The 19,049-nt window shown below is 37.6% G+C and overlaps 1 protein-coding gene across 1 annotated transcript in view; it reads left to right on the forward strand.

Annotated features, from left to right (window-relative positions):
- Positions 1-803: 803 nt before the first annotated feature.
- Positions 804-19,049, forward strand: part of SHCBP1L (SHC binding and spindle associated 1 like) — a 36,890-nt gene continuing 18,644 nt past the window's right edge. Inside the window, exons 1-5 of the mRNA XM_060643756.3 lie at positions 804-1,344; positions 2,816-2,965; positions 12,421-12,635; positions 13,601-13,687; positions 13,997-14,215. Coding sequence (XP_060499739.2) covers positions 913-1,344; positions 2,816-2,965; positions 12,421-12,635; positions 13,601-13,687; positions 13,997-14,215 — 1,103 coding nt within the window. The 5' untranslated portion in view covers positions 804-912. The remainder of the gene's footprint in view (positions 1,345-2,815; positions 2,966-12,420; positions 12,636-13,600; positions 13,688-13,996; positions 14,216-19,049) is intronic.

Raw genomic sequence — 19,049 nt, forward strand, 5'->3', positions numbered from 1 at the left:
GCTAGAGTGTAAACAGAAGGTATTCCAACTGGATCCATGTACTTTTAACAGTAATGTAACAGAAACCAGTGATCTCTGTTCTTCTCCAAAATGCGTTATCTTGAGCAGACCTCTACTGTGAGGGTATTTGTAGTTTGCACACAGCAAAATTTCCAGCTGGAAATTTGAGTCTAGTTGAACGGTTACATAAAATAATCGTTTATGAGAATTTTGAGCAGCACAGCAGAGACATGAAAATAGACTAACCTAGCCTTTGCGACAGAAAATGAGTGTCTTGTTCAAAATGTAAAGCAAGCTTTCTTTTGGGACCCGTGTGACTAGATAGGGTAAAATCTAGGTCTCTGGATTTGTCACTTGAGTGTTCTTTGGTTATGAGCACAGGTACTATGGTCTCCAGTGTAAAAACTAAATTTTCTTTCTGGTTGTGTTTGCACAAACACGCGTGTGTGCGGTGGTAGGAGGTGTATTAGTTAGGTCCTGATGACCGGGGGGGGGGGGGGGGGGGGGGGGGGGGGGGGGTGACTGACAAGCACCCTGAAGACGTAGGAGGGCCCTGCGGGGAGAATTCTGTCACCGGGTGGTTCCAGGGGGAACGGCGACGCGGAGTAGGGGGAGCATTATGCGTGGGGGCGCCATCAACCGGGGGCGCCGCGACGAGCGCCTCACGCTCCACCTCGGCCCCGCCCCGCAGCACCCCGCGCCCCTCCCACCCCGCTCCCGCCCCGAGCCGCGCCCCCCCAGCCCCCACCCCCACCCGAACACCCCATCCCCCACCTCACTCACCCCTGCCCGCCGCCGCTCGAGGTCCCTGCGCTCGTTGCGGACTCCGCAGGTGCTGCCGGCCCATTGGCCAGCGGGCTCCGGGCGGGAAAAGCGGCCAACGGCCGCAGCCGGCCCTTGCGGTGTGGGGAGATGGCGTCGGGGGCCAGGGCTCCCGGGCCGGAGGACTCCGTCCGGACCGCCAGCCCCGACAGGCGAGGCGAGAAAGGGGTGTCCGCGCCCACCGGGGCGGTAGGGACCCTGAAGAGCGCCGCATCCCGGGTGCGGTCGGTGGTGGCGTCCCCGCGCCCGGTGAAGGGGAAGGCGGGCCGGGAGGCGGCCCGGAGGCGGCTGCAGCTCCTGCCGGCCTCTCACGCCCAGGGCCGGGCCGAGGGGGCCGAGGTGGGGGAGGAGGAGGAGGAGGGGGCGGAGGTGGAGGAGGAGGAGGAGCCCCTCCTGTCGGTGCCGGAGGAGGATGAAGAGGAGGCGCGGCCGTTGCCCCCAGTCTGCATGTTCCCCATGAGGGGGATGTGGCGCGACGAGAAGGTGGCGCTCTACTGCGACGAGGTGCTGCAGGGCTGTAAGGTGAGAGGCCGGCGCGAGGAAGCGGGGTCCTCCCCGCGGGGCACCGACAGAGCCTGCGGTTCCCAGAGTTCAGGTGACTCGGCGTTGGCGGGGCCTCCGCCTTCCCCGCGGCGCCCGGCCCGACCCCAGCGCGTTACCGTTAGGAGTTCCGTCCCAAAGGCCATCATCGATTAGGGGGGCGGCGCGGTGGAGCGCTTCCCAGCTTTCTGGGAGCTTCCAACACCCGGAGATCGATAGGCCTCATCGGTGCCCAGGTTTACAGCTTACGTTTTCCCATTTGACGATTTGAGATACAATGACTTAGCCTTGACTTCCACCGGACAGTACTGAACGTGTCGACACTTTGTGGCTCCCGGACTGAACAGGTCTACACTCCACGGTTCCCAGACGTGAGTCTGCAATGTGGAATGATGTTTCGGATCCAAGATCCGTCGGTACCTGGCAACACTGACTAGAGCAAATATGATTCTAACCTATTTTGTTGTTGTTTTTTAAGTTATAGCAGGGGATTTTGTGTACAAAGATATTCATTGCACCGATAATAATCAGAATTAAAAAATAGAAACTTAATTTCCAACGGATGGGGCAGTAAAGAACCTGTGGTGGCCGCGGGGCACCTGGATGGCTCAGTCGGTTAAGCATCCGACTTGGGCTCAGGTCATGATGTCCGAGTTCACGAGTTCGAGTCCCATGTCGGGCTCTGTCAGATTCTGTGTCTCCCTCTTTTCTCTGTTCCGCCCCCACTTGCGCTCTGTCTCTCTCTGTCTATCAAAAGTAAATAAACATTAAGAAAAATTTTAAACAAAAAAATAAAAACACCATTACGAGAAAACTAGGACACTATTAATGGCCTAATTATATCTGATACTGAGGGTTGGAGAAGATGAAGTCTCTGAAAGGCAGTTGAAAAACGTTTATATATATAAATTATTGTGTCATTAATCAGAGGTGTAATGACTGAGTTTCACAGTAGTTGAGGTAGCTGAATTGAAATTTAAAAAATCAAATTTTTTAATTAATTAAAAAAAATTAATTAAAAAAGCATTTATTGAATGCTTAATATGCTTGTTTGTTTATAGAGTGGAGTGCTGTCTTAAATTTTTATGTATGAATATGTTTTAAATAGGTTATTATATCTCTAAAGTTCAAAAAATAATTGCTATTTTTAATATGATAATTACTCTTTTTAAGGGTATAATTGCAGTTCTTCCTCCTCAGTGGATTAATAAAACAAATTACTTAAATATAAAGAACAAGTAGATGTCTCAGCACTGAATGACTCTATTGAGTGAATAGATCTTTTTAAGGTTTTAATGTTTATGATATTTCCAGTAAACATAAATTCAGTTAAAATCTATGACTTTCCAGGTTTTTAAAGTTATTTAAGGGTATATTGGTCCCATATTTAAATAGAAATCAGTAAAAATATTTATACATATCCTTCTACATAAATATTTTTTTCTTTTGCTAGGCAGAAGATGCTGATGGGGCTATGAGTAAATATCTGTCAGAAAAATTAAAGTTGAAAGACAAATGGCTTGGAGTCTGGAAGACTAATCCTGAGTTATTCTTTGTGAAATATGAAGAAGCTTCTATCCCTTTTGTTGGTATACTGGTTGAGGTAAATAATTTTTACCTGATCTTTGTTCTTTTGAGTGAAATTATCAGTTCTTTTTATGACGAAAATATGACCTTACTAATTTGTTGCTTTGATACTTAAACAGAGATTGACAAAGATTGTGTCCATTTTAAGTTTCTAAGCAAATTAATAGCATAAAAAGAAGTTGGGGTGCCTGGGTGGCTCAGTTGGTTAAGCGTCCAACTTCAGCTCAGGTCATGACCTCACAGTTTGTATGTTCCAGCCCTGCATCGGGCTCTGTGCTGACAGCTCAGAGCCTGGAGCCTGTTTCAGATTCTGTGTCTCCCTCTCTCTGCTCCTCCCCTGCTCACACTCTATCTTTCTAAAAAATAAATAAACATAAAAAAATTAAAATATAAATAAAAAGAAAGGGGGATATTAGCATCCATTTACCTGTGCACAGTTAATCATTAAATGGAATCTACTGTATCAGACAATATTTATTAGCTTAGTTTCAGTTGCTTAAATAACAAAAGTGAATTTCTTTTTTTTTTTAATGTTTATTTATTTTGGGGAGAGAGAGTGCGCAAGTGGAGAAGGGGCAGATAGAGGGAGACACAGAATCTGAAGCAGACTCCAGGCTCTGAGCTGTCAGCACAGAGCCTGACGTGGGGCTTGAACTCAGGAACCGTGAGATCATGACCTGATCCCAAATCAGATGCTTAACTGACTGAGCCACCCAGGTGCCCCTCAAAAGTGCATTTCTTTAAAACTAGTAATTTAGGCTGTAACAGACTTGGGCTCCCTTTTCCCATCATTTCCCTTTAATCTTCATTTATCTGAATTATGAGGTTAATTAGATTAGGACAGAAACAGTGGATCAGAAAACTTGGTAAAATTTGAAATTTCTTCCTATGAAAAGGTACCCTTTTAGTATAATGCATCGACTTCCAACACTACATCTGGTAAGATTTTGCTTTTTTAAGTCTATTCTATAGGTTAAATATTGTGGCATATTTGATGTCATAAGTTTGATTCCCTTAGAGATTAATTATCCTTGTATAGACGTTAATATCTATAATCACAAATGGTATCCTTGCCTCAGATATTTCAAATCTGCTGTTTTGGTCACAAGAAAAATTTGTGTTTGAAATTCATTACATTGCACACTACCTGAAAACAATTCAATTCTATGTTCTGTGGAAGAGTAAGTTAGTGGTATTTTTACAGATAAAGAATGGCATATTTTCAATCATAGAGACTACAAAAAAAATAATAATAGAAACGTGGGATTTATTTTTCAATAATGTTCTGTTTTTAGTGTTCTTTGAGGTTTGCTTATCTCCAGATTTTGTGTAGCTTTTCCCTGGAACTTTCATTACTTCTCTGACTTTTTCATGTGGATAAAATAAGAGGAGGTAGTACTATATCATTATCTTAAATATATATATATATATTGGTAGCGTAAATTTGGGATTTTTTTAGTCAAGTTATGTGGAAGCCTGATACACACATCACATTAAAGCAGGGCATTTCTGACTGAAATAGAGGATGGTATTCTAGCATATGCTTGGCTTGGCTTTTCTCACAACACTTCATGATAGACCCCGTACTCTATAAAACCTTTAAAGATCCTTAAAATTACCTAGAAATTCTATCAAGTTCTAAGGTTTTACATGCAATCCATTGATTATTTGCTGTCTTTCCCACTCCAAAAGTACCAAGCAGGATCACAGATAGGTTGCTTTAGAATCTGCTAGGGGTTTGCCAAAGACCTTTAATCATTAGAAAGATAGGAAGAAAATGGGGAGAACACAGGGAAAAGCAGAATAGTATATTGGCAAATTCTAATTCTTTGAATAATGTGGCAGTGAAGCTAGCTCTTGGGACCTTTTTAAGGTAGTGCTGCACAATTTAGACGTTGTTTTTTCTGCCTTTGCTTCTTTAATCTTACTTGAAGTATCAAACAGTGCTATAAAATGCTCCTTGTTCTGAAGTCACAATAAATTATTCCTACGGACCTCATTCTCTGAGTCTTTTTCTTTAGATGCTCTATTAGTTTTCTATTGCTGCTGCAACAATTCACCATAAGTTTGGTGGCTTAAGCAATACAAATTTATTATCTCACAATTCTGTAGAAAAAAATCTAACATGGGCCCAGTAAGCTAAAATGAAGATGTAGGCAAGGCTGCATTCCCTTCTGGAGGCTCTAGGGGAGAATCTGTTTCCTTGCCTTTTCCAGCATCTAGGAGCTGCCTGCATTCCGTGACTTGTCTCCTTCATCCAACTTCAAAGTCTTTCTCAGACTGTATCTCTCTGGTTCTTTGCAGGTTGGAAAGGTGCATGTCTTTTAAGACTTGTGATTAGAATGGGCCTAACTTGGTAATTTAGGATAACTTTCCCATCTCAATTCCTTAACCTTAATCACATCTGCAAAGTCCCTTTTACCATGTAAAGTAATATATTCACAGATTCCCAGGATAAAGGCATGGATATCTTTGAGGGCCATTATTCTGCCTGCTACGGATTCACACAATAACAAAGAAAAAATTTGGAAACATATGATTGGAAGGAAATCTGGCATATCTTCAATCTTGGTTACAAAGTGCTCCACAAATTAAGGAAACTGTTTTATAACCTTTGTATAAAATAGTTTGCCAAGGGGCGTTTGGGTGGCTCAGTCGGTTAAGCATCCGACGTCAGCTCAGGTCATGATCTCACAGTCTGTGAGTTCGAGTCCCGTGTCGGGCTCTGTGCTGACAGCTGGGAGCCTGGAGCCTGCTTTGGATTCTGTGTCTCCCTCTCTCTCTGCCCCTCCCCTGCTCATGCTCTGTCTCTGTCTGTCTCAAAAATAAATAAAGACATTAAAAAAAAAAAAGAAAAGAAAGAAAATAGTTTGCCAAAATATATTAAGAATTTTAAAATAGTTTCACCCATTATATTTCAGTTACTTCAATAAAGCTAGAAAAAATAAAAATAAATAAATAGACCTCCCCATACAGAAAAATAAATAAAAATGAAAATGAAAAAGTTCATTTCTAGAAATTTATTCTACAGAAATCAGAAATGCAGAAAAAGATTTATATATTGAGGGATCAAAGTGATATTTATAAAATTAAAAATTGGGAATACCATAAAACTTTAATAATAAGATGCTGGTCAAATAAAGGATGATATAAGATAGGATATTATGTAATTGTAAAACTTATATTAACAAAAAACTTTTAGTGATTTAGGAAAGTGCTCAATGTGTATGTAAGATAAAAGATTATAGAACTAGATATGCAGTGCGATCCAATTGTGTAACTTATATAAGTATGTAGAATGAAGCTGGAAAAGGTTAATGGTGGTTGTTTACCTTTGTTGATAGGATTATGGTTGATTTTTAAACATCTGTATATAAAGCATGTATAGTCACTATCAGTAAGCTTAGAGAATCTTTAACATTTTTTTTTAAGTTTTATTTATTTATTCTGAGAGGGAGAGCGAGCAAGCAGGCAAGGAGCAGAGAGAGAGGGAGAGAGAGAGAGAATCCCAAGCAGGCTCCACACTGTCAGCACGGAGCCCAATACAGGACCAAACTCACGAACCACAAGATCATGACCTGAATCGAAATTAAGAGTCGGATGCTTAACCAACTAAACCACTCAGGTGCCCCTAAAGTTTTTATTTAAATTCCAGTTAGTTAACATACAGTGTAATATTAGTTTCAGGTATACAATATAGTGATTCAACATTTCCATACAACACAGTGCTCATCACAAGTGCACTACTTAATCCCCATCACCTATTTAACCCATCCCCCCACCAATCTCCCCTCTGGTCACCATCAATTTGTTCTCTAGTTAAGAGTCTGTTTCTTGGTTTGTCTCCCTCTCTTTTTTTCCCCCTTTGCTCATTTGTTTTGTTTCTTAAATTCCATAAATGAGTGAAATCATATGGTATTTGTCTTTCTCTGACTGACTTATTTCACTTAGCATAATACTCTCTAGCTTTATCCATGTCGTTGCAAATGGCAAGATTTTTTTCTTTTTTATGAATAACAGGCCATTGTGTATATATACCACGCCTTCTTTATCCATTCATCAATTGATGGACACTGTTTCCATAATTTGGCTATTGTAGATAATGCTGCTATAAACTTTGGGGTGCATGTATCCCTTTGAATTAGTATTTTTTGTATTTTTGGGTAAATATCTAGTAGTACAATTTCTGGATCATAGAGTTCATAGAGTAGTTCTATTTTTAACTTTTTGAGGAAATTCCATACTGTTTTCCAGAGTGGCTGCTCCAGTTTGCTTTCCCACCAGCAGTGCAAGAGGGTTCCCCTTTCTCTGCATCTTTTACCAACACCTGTTGTTTTTTGTAGTGCTGATTTTAGCCATTCTGACAGGTGTGAGGGGATATCTTCTTGTAATTTTGATTTGTATTTCCCTGATTATCAGTGATGCTGAGCATCTTTTCATGTATCGATTGGCCATCTGAATGTCTTTTTTGGAGAAATGTTTGTTCATGTCTTCTGCCTATTTTTTAATTGGATTATTCAGTTTTGGGGTGTTGAGTTTTGTAAGTTCTTTATATATTTTGGATACTAACCCTTTATTAGATATGTCATTTGCAATTATCTTCTATCATTCAGTATGTTGCCTTTTAGTTTTGTTGCTTGTTTCCTTCACTGTGCAGAAGCTTTTTATTTTGATGAAATCCCAATAGTTTATTTTTGCCTTTGTTTCCCTTGGCTTAGGAAACATATCTAGAAAGAAGTTGCTATGGCTGATGTTAAAGAGATTACTGCCTGTATTCTCCTCTAGGATTTTTATAGTTTTAGATCTCACATTTAGGTCTTTAATCCATTTTGAATTTATTTTGGTGTATGGTATAAGAAAGTGGCCAGTTTCAATAATTACTTTGAATGTTAAAAAGCTAAATTCTCCAATAAAAATACATAGGGTGACAAAATGGAATAAAAAGCAAGACCCGTCCGTATGCTGTCTACAAGAGACTCATTTCAGACCTAAAGACACGTGCAGATAAAAGTGAAGGGACATAAATGCATTTATCATGCAACTGGAAGTGAAAATAAATCAGGTAGCAATACTTATATCAGACAAAATAGACTTTAAAACAAAGACTGCAGTGAGACAAAGGACACTACATAATCATAAAGGAAACAATCCACCAAGCAGATATAAGAATTATGAATATTTATGCACTCAAAATGGGAGCATCCAAATACATTAAACAGCTAATAACAAAAATAAAGGAAGTAATTGATAGTAATATTATAATTAACACTCCACTTACATTAATGTATACATTACCAGACAAAATCAAAAAAGAAACTGTAGCTTTGAATGATACATTGGACCAGGTGGATCTAACAGATATATTCAGAACATTCCAACCTAAAACTGTGGAATACATACTCTTTTCAAATGCACATGGAACATTATCCAGAATAGATCACACATGTTAGGCCACAAAACAAGTCTCAGAAATTCCGAAGTCATACCATCTTTTCCCAACCACAATGCTGTGAAACTAGAAATCAACCACAAGAAAGAATCTAAAAAGACCACAAATACCTGAAAGTTAAATAACATGCTACGAAACAATGATGGGTTAGCCAAGAAATCAAAGAGGAAATAAAAAATTACATGGAGACAAATGAAACTGAAAACACCAGCATCCAAAATCTTTGGGATGAAGCAAAAGCTGTTCTAAGAAGTTTATAGCAATACAAGTCCACCTCAAGAAGCAAGAAAAATCTCAAACAACCTAACCTTACACCTAAATGAGCTAGACAAAGAACAAACAAAACCCTAAGCAAGTAGAATGCAGGAGTTGGTAAAGATTAGAGCAGAATAAATGAAACAGAAACTAAAAAAAAAAAAAAAAACAGTAAAAGAGATCTATGAAACCAGGAGTTGGTTCTTGGAAAAGGTAAACAAAATTGATACACCTTCAGCCAGCTCATCAAAAGAGACAGAGAGAACTCAAAATCAGAAATAGAAAAGGAGAAATAACAACTAACACCACAAATACAAAAATGCTAAGAATATTATGGAAAGTTATATGCCAAAAAATTGAACAACCTAGAAGAAGTAGATCAATTCCTAGAAATATATAACCTACCAAAGCTGAAGCAGGAAGAAACAGAAAATTTAAACAGAACGATTATCAGCAATGAAATTGAATTGGTAATCAAAAAAAACCTCCCAACAAACAAAAGTCCAAGACCAGACAGCTTCAAAGGTGAATTCCACTAAACATTTAAAGAGACAATACATATTCTGCTCAAACTATCCCCCCCCCCCAAAAAAAAAGAAGAAGAAGAGGAAGGAAAGCTTTCAAATTCATTCTAGGAGGCCAACATTACTCTGATACCAAAACCAGATACCAAAACAATACCAAAAAAAAGGGGGGGGGGGCACCTGGGTGGCTCAGTCAGCTGTATCTGACTCTCAGTTTTGACTCAAGTCATGGTCTCACAATTTCATGAGTTCAAGCCCCACATCGGGCTCTATGCCAACAGTGCAGAGCCTACTTGTGATTCTCTCTCTCACCCTCTCTCTCTCTGCCCCTTCCCTGCTCATGCTGTCTGTCTCTCTCAAAATAAATAAATAAACTTTAAAAAAATTTAAAGAGAGAGAGAGCACTACAGGCCAATATCTCTGATGAACATAGATGCAAAAATCCTCACCAAATATTAGCAAACTGAGTCCAACAATACATTAAAAATATTACCACAACCAAGTGGGATTCATTCCTAGGATGTGTTATTGAGTATTCACAAATCAATTAATGTGGTATATAACATCAGTAAGACAAAGGATATCCATTCATGATAAAAACCCTCAACAAAGTAAGTTTAGAGGGAACATACTTCAACACAATAAAAACTATATATGAAAAATCCAGAGCTAACATCATATTCACTGGTGAAAAACAGAGCTTTTTCCCCTAAGGTCAGGAACAAGACATGAGTGTCCACTCTCACCACTTTTATTCAACATATTACTAGCAGTCCTAGCCACAGCAATCAGACAACAAAAAGAAATAACAAACATCCAGATTGGTAAGAAAGAAGCAAAACTTTCACTATTTATGACTTGATACTATATATAGAAAATCCTGAAGATTCCACCAAAATACTAGAACTGATTGTTCAGCAAAGTTTCAGGATACAAAATCAGTATACAGAAATGTGTTGCTTTTCTATACACTAATACTGAAGTAGCAGAGAAATTAAGAAAACAGTTTCATTTACAATTGCACCAAAAATAATAAAATACCCAGGAATAAACTTAACCAAGAAGGTGAAAGACCTGTACTCTGAAAATTAGAAAACAATGATGAAAGAAATTGAAGATGACACAAAAAATGGAAAGATATTCCATGTTTATCGATTGGGAGAACAAATATTGTTAAAATGTCCACACTACCCAAAAGTAATCTACAGATTTAGTGCAATCTCTATCAAAATACCAATAGCATTTTTCGCAGAACTAGAATAAGTCGTCCAAAAATTTGTACAGAACTATAAATTCCATTGGCTTTGGATAGCCAAAGAAATCTTGAAAAAGAAGAATGAAACTGTAGGTATCATAATCCAAGATTTCAAAATATACTTTATAAAGTGGTAGTAATCAAAACAGTATGGTATTGGCACAAAAACAGACACATAGATCAATGGAATATAATAGAAAACCCCAAAATAAACTATATGGTCAATTAATCTTTGACAAAGGAGGCAAGAATATGCAATGAGAAAAAGATTGTCTCTTCAACAAATTGTGCTAGGAAAACTGGACAGCAACATGCCAAAGGATGAAACTGGACCTCTTTTCACACCATACACAAAAATAAATTCAAAATGAATTAAAGACCTAAATGTTAGATCTGAAACCATAAAAATCCTAGAACAGAGCATAGGCAGTAATTTCTCTGACATCAGGCATAGTAACATTTTTCTAGATAGGTCTCTTGAGCCAAGGGAAACAATAGCAAAAATAAACTATTGGGACTTGACCAAAATAAAAAGCTTCTGTACAGTGAAAGAAACAAGCAAAAAAACTAAAAGATAACCCAATGAATGGGAGAAGATATTTGCAAATGACATTTCTGCTAAAGGGTTAGTATCTAAAATATATAAAGAACTTATAAAAGTCACCACTCAAAAAGCAAATAATGCAGTTATAAAATGGGCACAAGACATGAACAGACATTTCTCCAAAGAAGACATTCAGATGGCCAACAGACATGAAAACATGAAAAGATATTCATCACTCATCATCAGAGATATACAATGAGATATTACCTCACACCTTTGAGAATGGCTAAAATCAGAAACAGGAAACAACAGTGTTGATGAAAATGTGGAGAAAGAGGAATCCTTTTGCACTGTTGGTGGGAATGCAAACTGGTACAGCCATTGGAAGACAGTATGGAGGTTCCTCAAAAAACTAAAAATAGAAATAGTTATCCAATATTCATACTACAGGGTATTTATTCAAAGAATACAAAAACGCTACTTCAAAAGGATAAATTCACCCCTGTGTTTATTGCAGAATTGTTCACAATAGCCAAATTATGTAAGCAGGTCAAGTGTGCAGTGACAGATAAGTGGATAAAGACAATGTGTGGGTGTGTGTGTGCGTAATAGAATATTATGAAGCCACACACACACAAAAAAAGAATGAAATCTTGCCATTTGCAACAACATGGATGGATCTAGAGAGTATAATGCTAAGTGAAATAAGCCAGAGAAAAACAAATACTGTATGATTTCACTCACGTGTGGAATTTCATAAAGAAAATAAGAGAAGGGCGCCTGGGTAGCTCAGTCAGTTAAGTGTCTGATTCTTGATTTCATCTCAGGTCATGATCTCATGGTTCATGAGATCGAGCCCCACGTCAGTCAGGCTTTGCGCTGACAGTGCAGAGCCTGCTTAGGATTCTCTCTCTCTCTCTCTCTCTCTCTCTCTCTCTCTCTCTCTCCCCCCTCCTTCCCTCCCTCCTCCCCTGCTCTCATGTACTCTCCCTCTGTCTCTCTCAAAATAAATAAAAACTAAAAGAGAGAGAGAGAAAACAAACAAAGAAAACAAAAGGGACAAACAAAAAAACTCTCAACTATACAGAACAAACCGAACAAACAGATGGTTACCAGAGGGAAGGTGGGTGGAGGGATGGGTGAAATAGGTGGAGAGGATTAACACTTATCTTGATGAGCACTGAGTGGTATATGGAATTATTGAATCACTATATTGTACACCAGAAACTAATAGAACACTGATAACTATACTGGAACTAAAAAAATGTGGGCTTTGAAAAATTGTGTTATTTTATTTAATATTGATCTATAATGACTTTGTGTGTGTGGTTAAAGGAATCATAAAATTTAAAAGAAGAAATTTTTTAAGTACATCATGTGTGAGGAAAAAATCTTTGTGGTTTGTTTTGATTTGTAACTACAGATTTTATAATATTTATCTTAGGTAATTTGTAAGCCACATCAAAGCTCATCATCTTGTTTCAAAGTTACTGTATCTGTTGCTGAGCCCTTTTCTTCTAATATTGCAAATATTCCAAGGGGTTTGGTCAATGAGATTTTGGAAGAACTGGAGCACAGTGTGCCTCTCTTGGAAGTCTACCCTGTTGAAGGACAAGATTCTGATAATCATGATATTGCTTTGGCCTTGGAAGTTGTAAGGTATTTGACCTTTTTACCTCTTAACGTTAAAATTATCATATTCAAAAAGTTAATATGTAAGTGTATAAGAACTTTGTAATAGTTATTGATTTAATTTTTACTCACTGCTGAATTAAATTTGTCCATTTTTTTTAAAGTTTGTTTTTTTGTTTATTTATTTTTTAAGCAATCTCTACACCCAATTCATGACCCTGAGATCAAGAGTCACGTGCTCACTGACTGAGCCAGCCAGGTGCCCCTGTCCATTTAAAATAAATTTTTTTTTTAATGTTTATTTATTTTTGAGAGGCTCCAGGCTCTGAGCTGTCTGCACCAAGCCCAACACAGGGCTAAAACCCACAAACTGCAAGATCATGACCTGAGCCAAAGTCAGATGCTCAACCGACTGAGCCACCCAGGCCCCCAATGTCCAACTCTTTATTTTGGCTCTGGTCATGATCTCATGGTTTGGGAGTTCCAGCCCCACATTGGGCCCTGCACTGACAGTGCGGAGCCTGCTTGGGATTCTCTCTCTCTCCCTCTCTCTGCCCCTTCTCCACTTGCTCTCTCTCTCTCTCTCAAATTAACTTAAAAAAAATAAAATAAAAATAAAGGTTTGATTTTAATATTAGTTCACTGAAAGTTATTTAAAAATATTTTTCTGGACATCTGGGTGATTCAGTCAGTTAAGTGTCCAACTTTGACTCAGGTCATGATCTCATGGTTTGTGAATTCAAGCCCTAGAGCTCAGAGCCTGGAACCTGCTTTGGATTCTGTGTCTCCTCTTTCTGCCCTTCCCCTGTTCATGCTCTGTTTGTCTCTCTCTCTGTCTCTCTCTCAAAAATAAATAAAACATTTAAAAATTGTAAATATATGTGTATTTTTTTAGAATTCATATAAAGAATTCTGACATGAGAATGTCTTTTTAATTCTATACATGGTATTGGCTCTTTTTGATCACTTTTTATTAATTTTATTCATCATAGGTTTTTTTATGACTTTCTTTGGAGAGACTGGGATGATGAAGAAAGTTGTGAGAATTATACTGCTTTGATTGAAGAAAGAATTAATTTGTAAGTATAGTTAAAAACTTACTCACGGGGCGCCTGGGTGGCTCAGTCAGTTAAGCATCTGACTTCAGCTCAGGTCAAGATCTCATGGTCCTTGAGTTCAAGCCCCATGTCAGGCTCTGTGCTGTCAGTTCAGAGCCTGGAGCCTGCATTGGATTCTGTGTCTCCCTCTGTCTCTGCCCCTCCCCCACTCAAGCCCTGTCTCTCTCTGTCTCTCAAAAAATGAATAAAAGTTAAAAAAAATTAAAAAAAAAAAAACTTACTCAGCACATTACATAAGATAAACATTGTAATTATGTTGCTACTTTACAGGTGGTGTGATATACAAGATGGAACCATACCTGGTCCTATTGCACAACGTTTCAAAAAAACTTTGGAGAAGTATAAAAATAAACGTGTTGAACTCATCGAGTATCAGAGCAATATTAAGGAAGATCCATCTGCAGCAGAGACCGTTGAATGCTGGAAAAAATACTATGAGATAGTAATGCTGTGTGGATTATTGAAAATGTGGGAAGATTTACGCCTCCGGTAATAATTTGTTCCATTTTAAACAAAAAGATGACATGGTCATTCTTTTATCATATCATATCATATGTTACCCTGATTGAAGTAGATTATAAAATTAGATGTCCAATTTTTGAGATAAGAACAAAGTACAACTACCAGTATTGGAAAATTATTTTTATATAACTGAATTCACTGAAATCATTGGAATTTCAGATTTAAAAAAGTGTCATCAATCTAGTTCTTTTCCTTATCTTTCATCTTTACCTTCTTGATTTTGGCCAGAGCCTAAGAAAAGAGGAGGCAGATCTCCACCACATATAATATGCAAAGTAAAGGAGAAGGTTGGTTAATTTGGCTGCCGCATAATTTCTTCTTTTCTAACCAACATTAAGTTGATAAGTTGTTTTTATGATAAATAAAACAATGTAGATTTAACTAGCATCATTCTCCAGAGTACTTCAAAATGTATTAAAATATTTTTACATTACTATGCAGTAAAGTATATATTCCTGTCTTTGTTTTAGATACAGGGGAAATAGGAATACTTGCTTATGGTTTCAAAATTAATGGAAAATTTTGAACAGGGCCAAAGGACTTCTGACTATTTCATACTAGATTGTTAAACCCCTTCTTAATGTGTTCCACTTGTACGCATTCTTTGCCTTATGAATTTTGAGCCACATTTTACATGTCTAGCAACTAACTGTTAGCCTAAATCTTTTCTTTTTGTATTTTCTTTCAAATTTGACTTATTTTTTTAATCACTAAGAATCCCATTTTAGTCCCTATTTTTAATGTTGTTATTGGGATTCCTGTGTAACAAAACCTTGGGATTACTTTGGGAAATCAATATAGGTAAGATTTTTGAAATCTAATTCTACTTATCTAGAAATCCAGATTCAACAAAAGTTGGATTTGAATACAAATTAACATCACTAGACTTTAGATTCTAATGGCATAGGGCCACATGGGGTTCTTTCATCTTAAAAGTTATAATCACAGACAATCTAGGCCTGGGACTGGTGGAGTGAGGTAATTGGTCAAACCCTTTCATGGATAACAATTATAAAATTTGGACAAAAATATATTAAAATATCTAGCTATTTGAAGGCACTGTAAAATTACCAAAGCAGGCAGCAGCCAGAAAAGTTTATCCTTGGAATAGGTAAGAAGTGGGGATTTGCTTTTTAGTCTCAGAGTGATCGCCAGTTCTCATAGCTCTGGCAGCAAAAAATGAAGTCCTACTATGACAAGGTGGCAAAGGACAGAGTTAAAGGCTGGCAAAGCAGCTAGAAATTTAGGTGGAGTATCCCGAGAGAAGAAAGTTGCAAAAGGGGTCAGATCCAGAATTTGAGCACAAACTCTGCCCAAATTCTTGACTGACCACTAAACTATGCTAGCACTGGTGGGGGAGAGAAATTTGAGAACAATGCTTTCAAAAAAAGTATGTAGTTGAATCATGGAGGTTGAAAGAACTGAACAGATATTTCAGCTGGATTTTGAGCCCAGGCAAGTTAATTGCCTGCTAGAGTACAAGACTAACAATCCTCAGAAGAACATACCACAATCCAGAGTTATGAGAATATATTTTCCAAAGTCTCCAGTGTTCAACCAAAAATTAATGGACATGCAAAGAAACCAGAAAATAGAATCCATACCCAGGAAAAAAGATAGTTAATAAAATCAGATTTTGAGTGGGCCAGATATTGAATTTATCAGACAAAGACTTCAAAGCAGCTATTATAAATATGTTCTAAGAATTATAGGAAAACTTGGTGTTAATAAGTAGACAGAGAATCTCAACAGATAAATGGAAACTAAAAAAGAACCAAATATTTTCAGATGCAGCTCTGACATGTTAAGAGCTTATGAGTTAAAAACAAGAAACAAGAAAACAAGAAAAAAGCTGAGGAAACTGAAAATGACTTTCTTGGACCCATAAGAAAACTGAGGTCACAGGACAAATTGCTACCGTGAAATCTGGGGAGAGAAGTAAATTCAGAGTCACAACCAAGATCTGCTTACCTGGAATAGATAACTCTCTAGAGCCATAAACTGTAAGAACACTTAAATGGGTAATTTTGATAAACTGCTGGAGGTTGAATGTGGACCAGTACACAAGTGAGAAACTCCTGGTGGGCTGTAGTTCTTAGGGAGACACCCTACTTCTCTTGTGGTTTTGCCTCCAGGAATCTCACTAAGTTCTCAGATGAAGAGCCAAGAAAAATCCCATTATGCCCCTGGTTGGGGATGGGAAAAGTTACCATTGTGAAATACACCCAGACCACCTCCATGACGAAGACTTATTTACCAGGGAAAAGACTTTCCCAGAGCCTTTGCCTACCTAGGGAAAGGGCATTTCCTTGACTCCAGTCCCCTCTAGCCTTCCTCTCTGGGAAGAGGGCACTAAGAAACACTTGTGAACGTCACACTTGTGAAGGTCACAGCCCAGGGACATAGACCCACTAAAAAACTAATATTTAATCATAAGATTATAGAATACTTCCTCTCCACCTTACTTTACAACACACTAGGCCAGGCTCCGGTAAAATAACAGAATTATACCTAAAAAAGTTACAAGACACAAACTTTGTCTAAAGAGGAGTTTTCAAAGGCAAAAATATGGAAACCATAGGATTTTGAAGCTTGTGATACCTACAGCTACAGCAAGCAGTTTACCTCCTGGCCAGATTAATATAAAACCTCACACTAAAAGCCTATTTACTTCAGTTTTTATTAGTCAATATATCATGCTTGGCTTTCCACAAAATATTATAAGACATGCTAAAAGGCAAGAAAAAATTAAGCCTGAAGAGAGAAAGCAAGCATCAGAACCAGACTCAGTAATGATTTTGTAATTAATCAGATGGAATTTTAAAAAAGTAATTAATATGTTAGTCTCTAATGAAAAAAGGACACAACATGCAAGAACAGATGAGTAATGTAAGCATGAAATAGAAACTCTTAAGAACGAATTAAAAGAAAATGCTAGAAATCAAAAACGCCGTAAATAAAAATGAAGAATACCTTTGATGAGTTTACTAATAGATAGGATGAAACTGAGGAAAGAAATCAGTGAGCTTGAAGGTATGTCAACAGAATTTTTTCATACAAATGCAAAAAGAATGAAAAAACAAAACATCCAGGTAGCGTGAGACCATTTCAAAGGGTGCAGCATATGTGTAATTGGAATACCAGAAGTGAAAAAGAGCAAGTGCAGCAGCAGAAATGTTTGAATTAATAATGGTGAATGGTTTGAATTAAATAATTTCCCAAAATTAAATGCAGACACCAAATCATAGATCCAGGAAGCTGAGAACACTGAGCAGGATAAATACCAAAAAATCTATATTATAGGCATTTCATATTTGAAGAAAACCATACATTAAAAAACTGAGGGGGAAGAGATCACCTTATCTACAGATGAATAAGAGTAAGAATTACAATGGACTTCTTATAAGAAACCATGAAAATAAGATGAGAGACGAGTTAAATATTCAAAGCATTGAAAGAAAGAACTACAAACCTAGAATTCTATATCCAGTGAAACTATTTTTCAAAAGTGAAAGGGTAATAGCTCTTGTAAACAAAAAGAAAAAAAAAAGCCGAGGGAGTTTATCATTCTGCAAGAAAAATGAAAAGTTCTTTAGAGAGGAGAAAATTGTTAAGGGTCAGAAACTCAGATCTATGTATAGAAAGGAAGAACTTTGGAGAAAGAATAAATAAAGGTAAATTAAAATCTTTTATTTTTCTTTCTCTCAACTGATTGAAAAGATACCTGTTTAAAGTAATAGTAGTTATGATGGTATAAATAGTAGTTGGGTGATAGTAGCATATGGATTGGTAAAATAAGTGACAGTAACATCATACCAAGGGAAGAAATGGGAATATTCTGTAAAAGGCACCTGCACTATATATGAAGTAGTTTAGTGTTATTTGAAGGTAGACTAAGATTAGTTTAAAATATATATTGCAGTCTATAAGGAAAACACTAAAATTTTTTTTTAAATAATTGATGAGAATAGATGAAAGTGGAATCACAAAATGCTTAACTGTAACCAAAGGAAGCAGAAAAGGAGGGAAAAATAACAAAGAACAAATACAACAAACAAAACTATTAGAAGTATGGTAGGTATTAATTTGATTATGTCAGTAATCACTTGGTTTTTTTGTTTTTTGTTTTTCTAAATTTGCATTTAAGTTCTAGTTAGTTAACATATACTATTGGTTTCAGGAGTGGAATTTGGTGATTCATCACTTACAGAAAACACCCAGTGCTCATCATCACAAGTGTCCTCCTCAGTACACATCACCTGTTTAGCCCATTCCCCACCCACCTCCCTTGTATCTGTAATCACTTTAAATGCAAATGGTCTAAATACATAAAAGATAGAGATTGTCAAAGTGCATAAAAACACCAGATTCAACTATCTGTCATCTCTAAGAAACCAACCTTAAATGTAAAGGCTTAGAAATGTTAAAAGTAAAGGGTCAGAGAAAGATAACTTCATGCTAACACAACCATTAAAAAGCTGGATTACTATATTATTTTCAGACAAAGCAGACTTTGGAAAGAACCAGTTAAATTACCAGGGACAAAAAAGGGCATTGCATAATGATAAAGGGTCCAGCTCTCGAAGAAGACATAGCAATGCTTAATATGTATGTATCCAACAACAGTGCATCAAAATATGTAATGCAAAAACTGATAGAAATGCAAGGACACATGGAGGGGTGCCTGGGTGGCTCAGTTATTTGAGCATCTGACTTTGGCTCAGGTTATGATCTCGAGATCTTTGAGTTCGAGCCCCACATCGAGCTCTGTGCTGACAGCTCAGAGCCTGTAGCCTGCTTC

The sequence above is a fragment of the Panthera onca genome, chromosome F1 (assembly GCF_046562875.1).
Source record: "Panthera onca isolate mPanOnc1 chromosome F1, mPanOnc1 haplotype 2, whole genome shotgun sequence".
NCBI classification, from domain to species: domain Eukaryota; kingdom Metazoa; phylum Chordata; class Mammalia; order Carnivora; family Felidae; genus Panthera; species Panthera onca.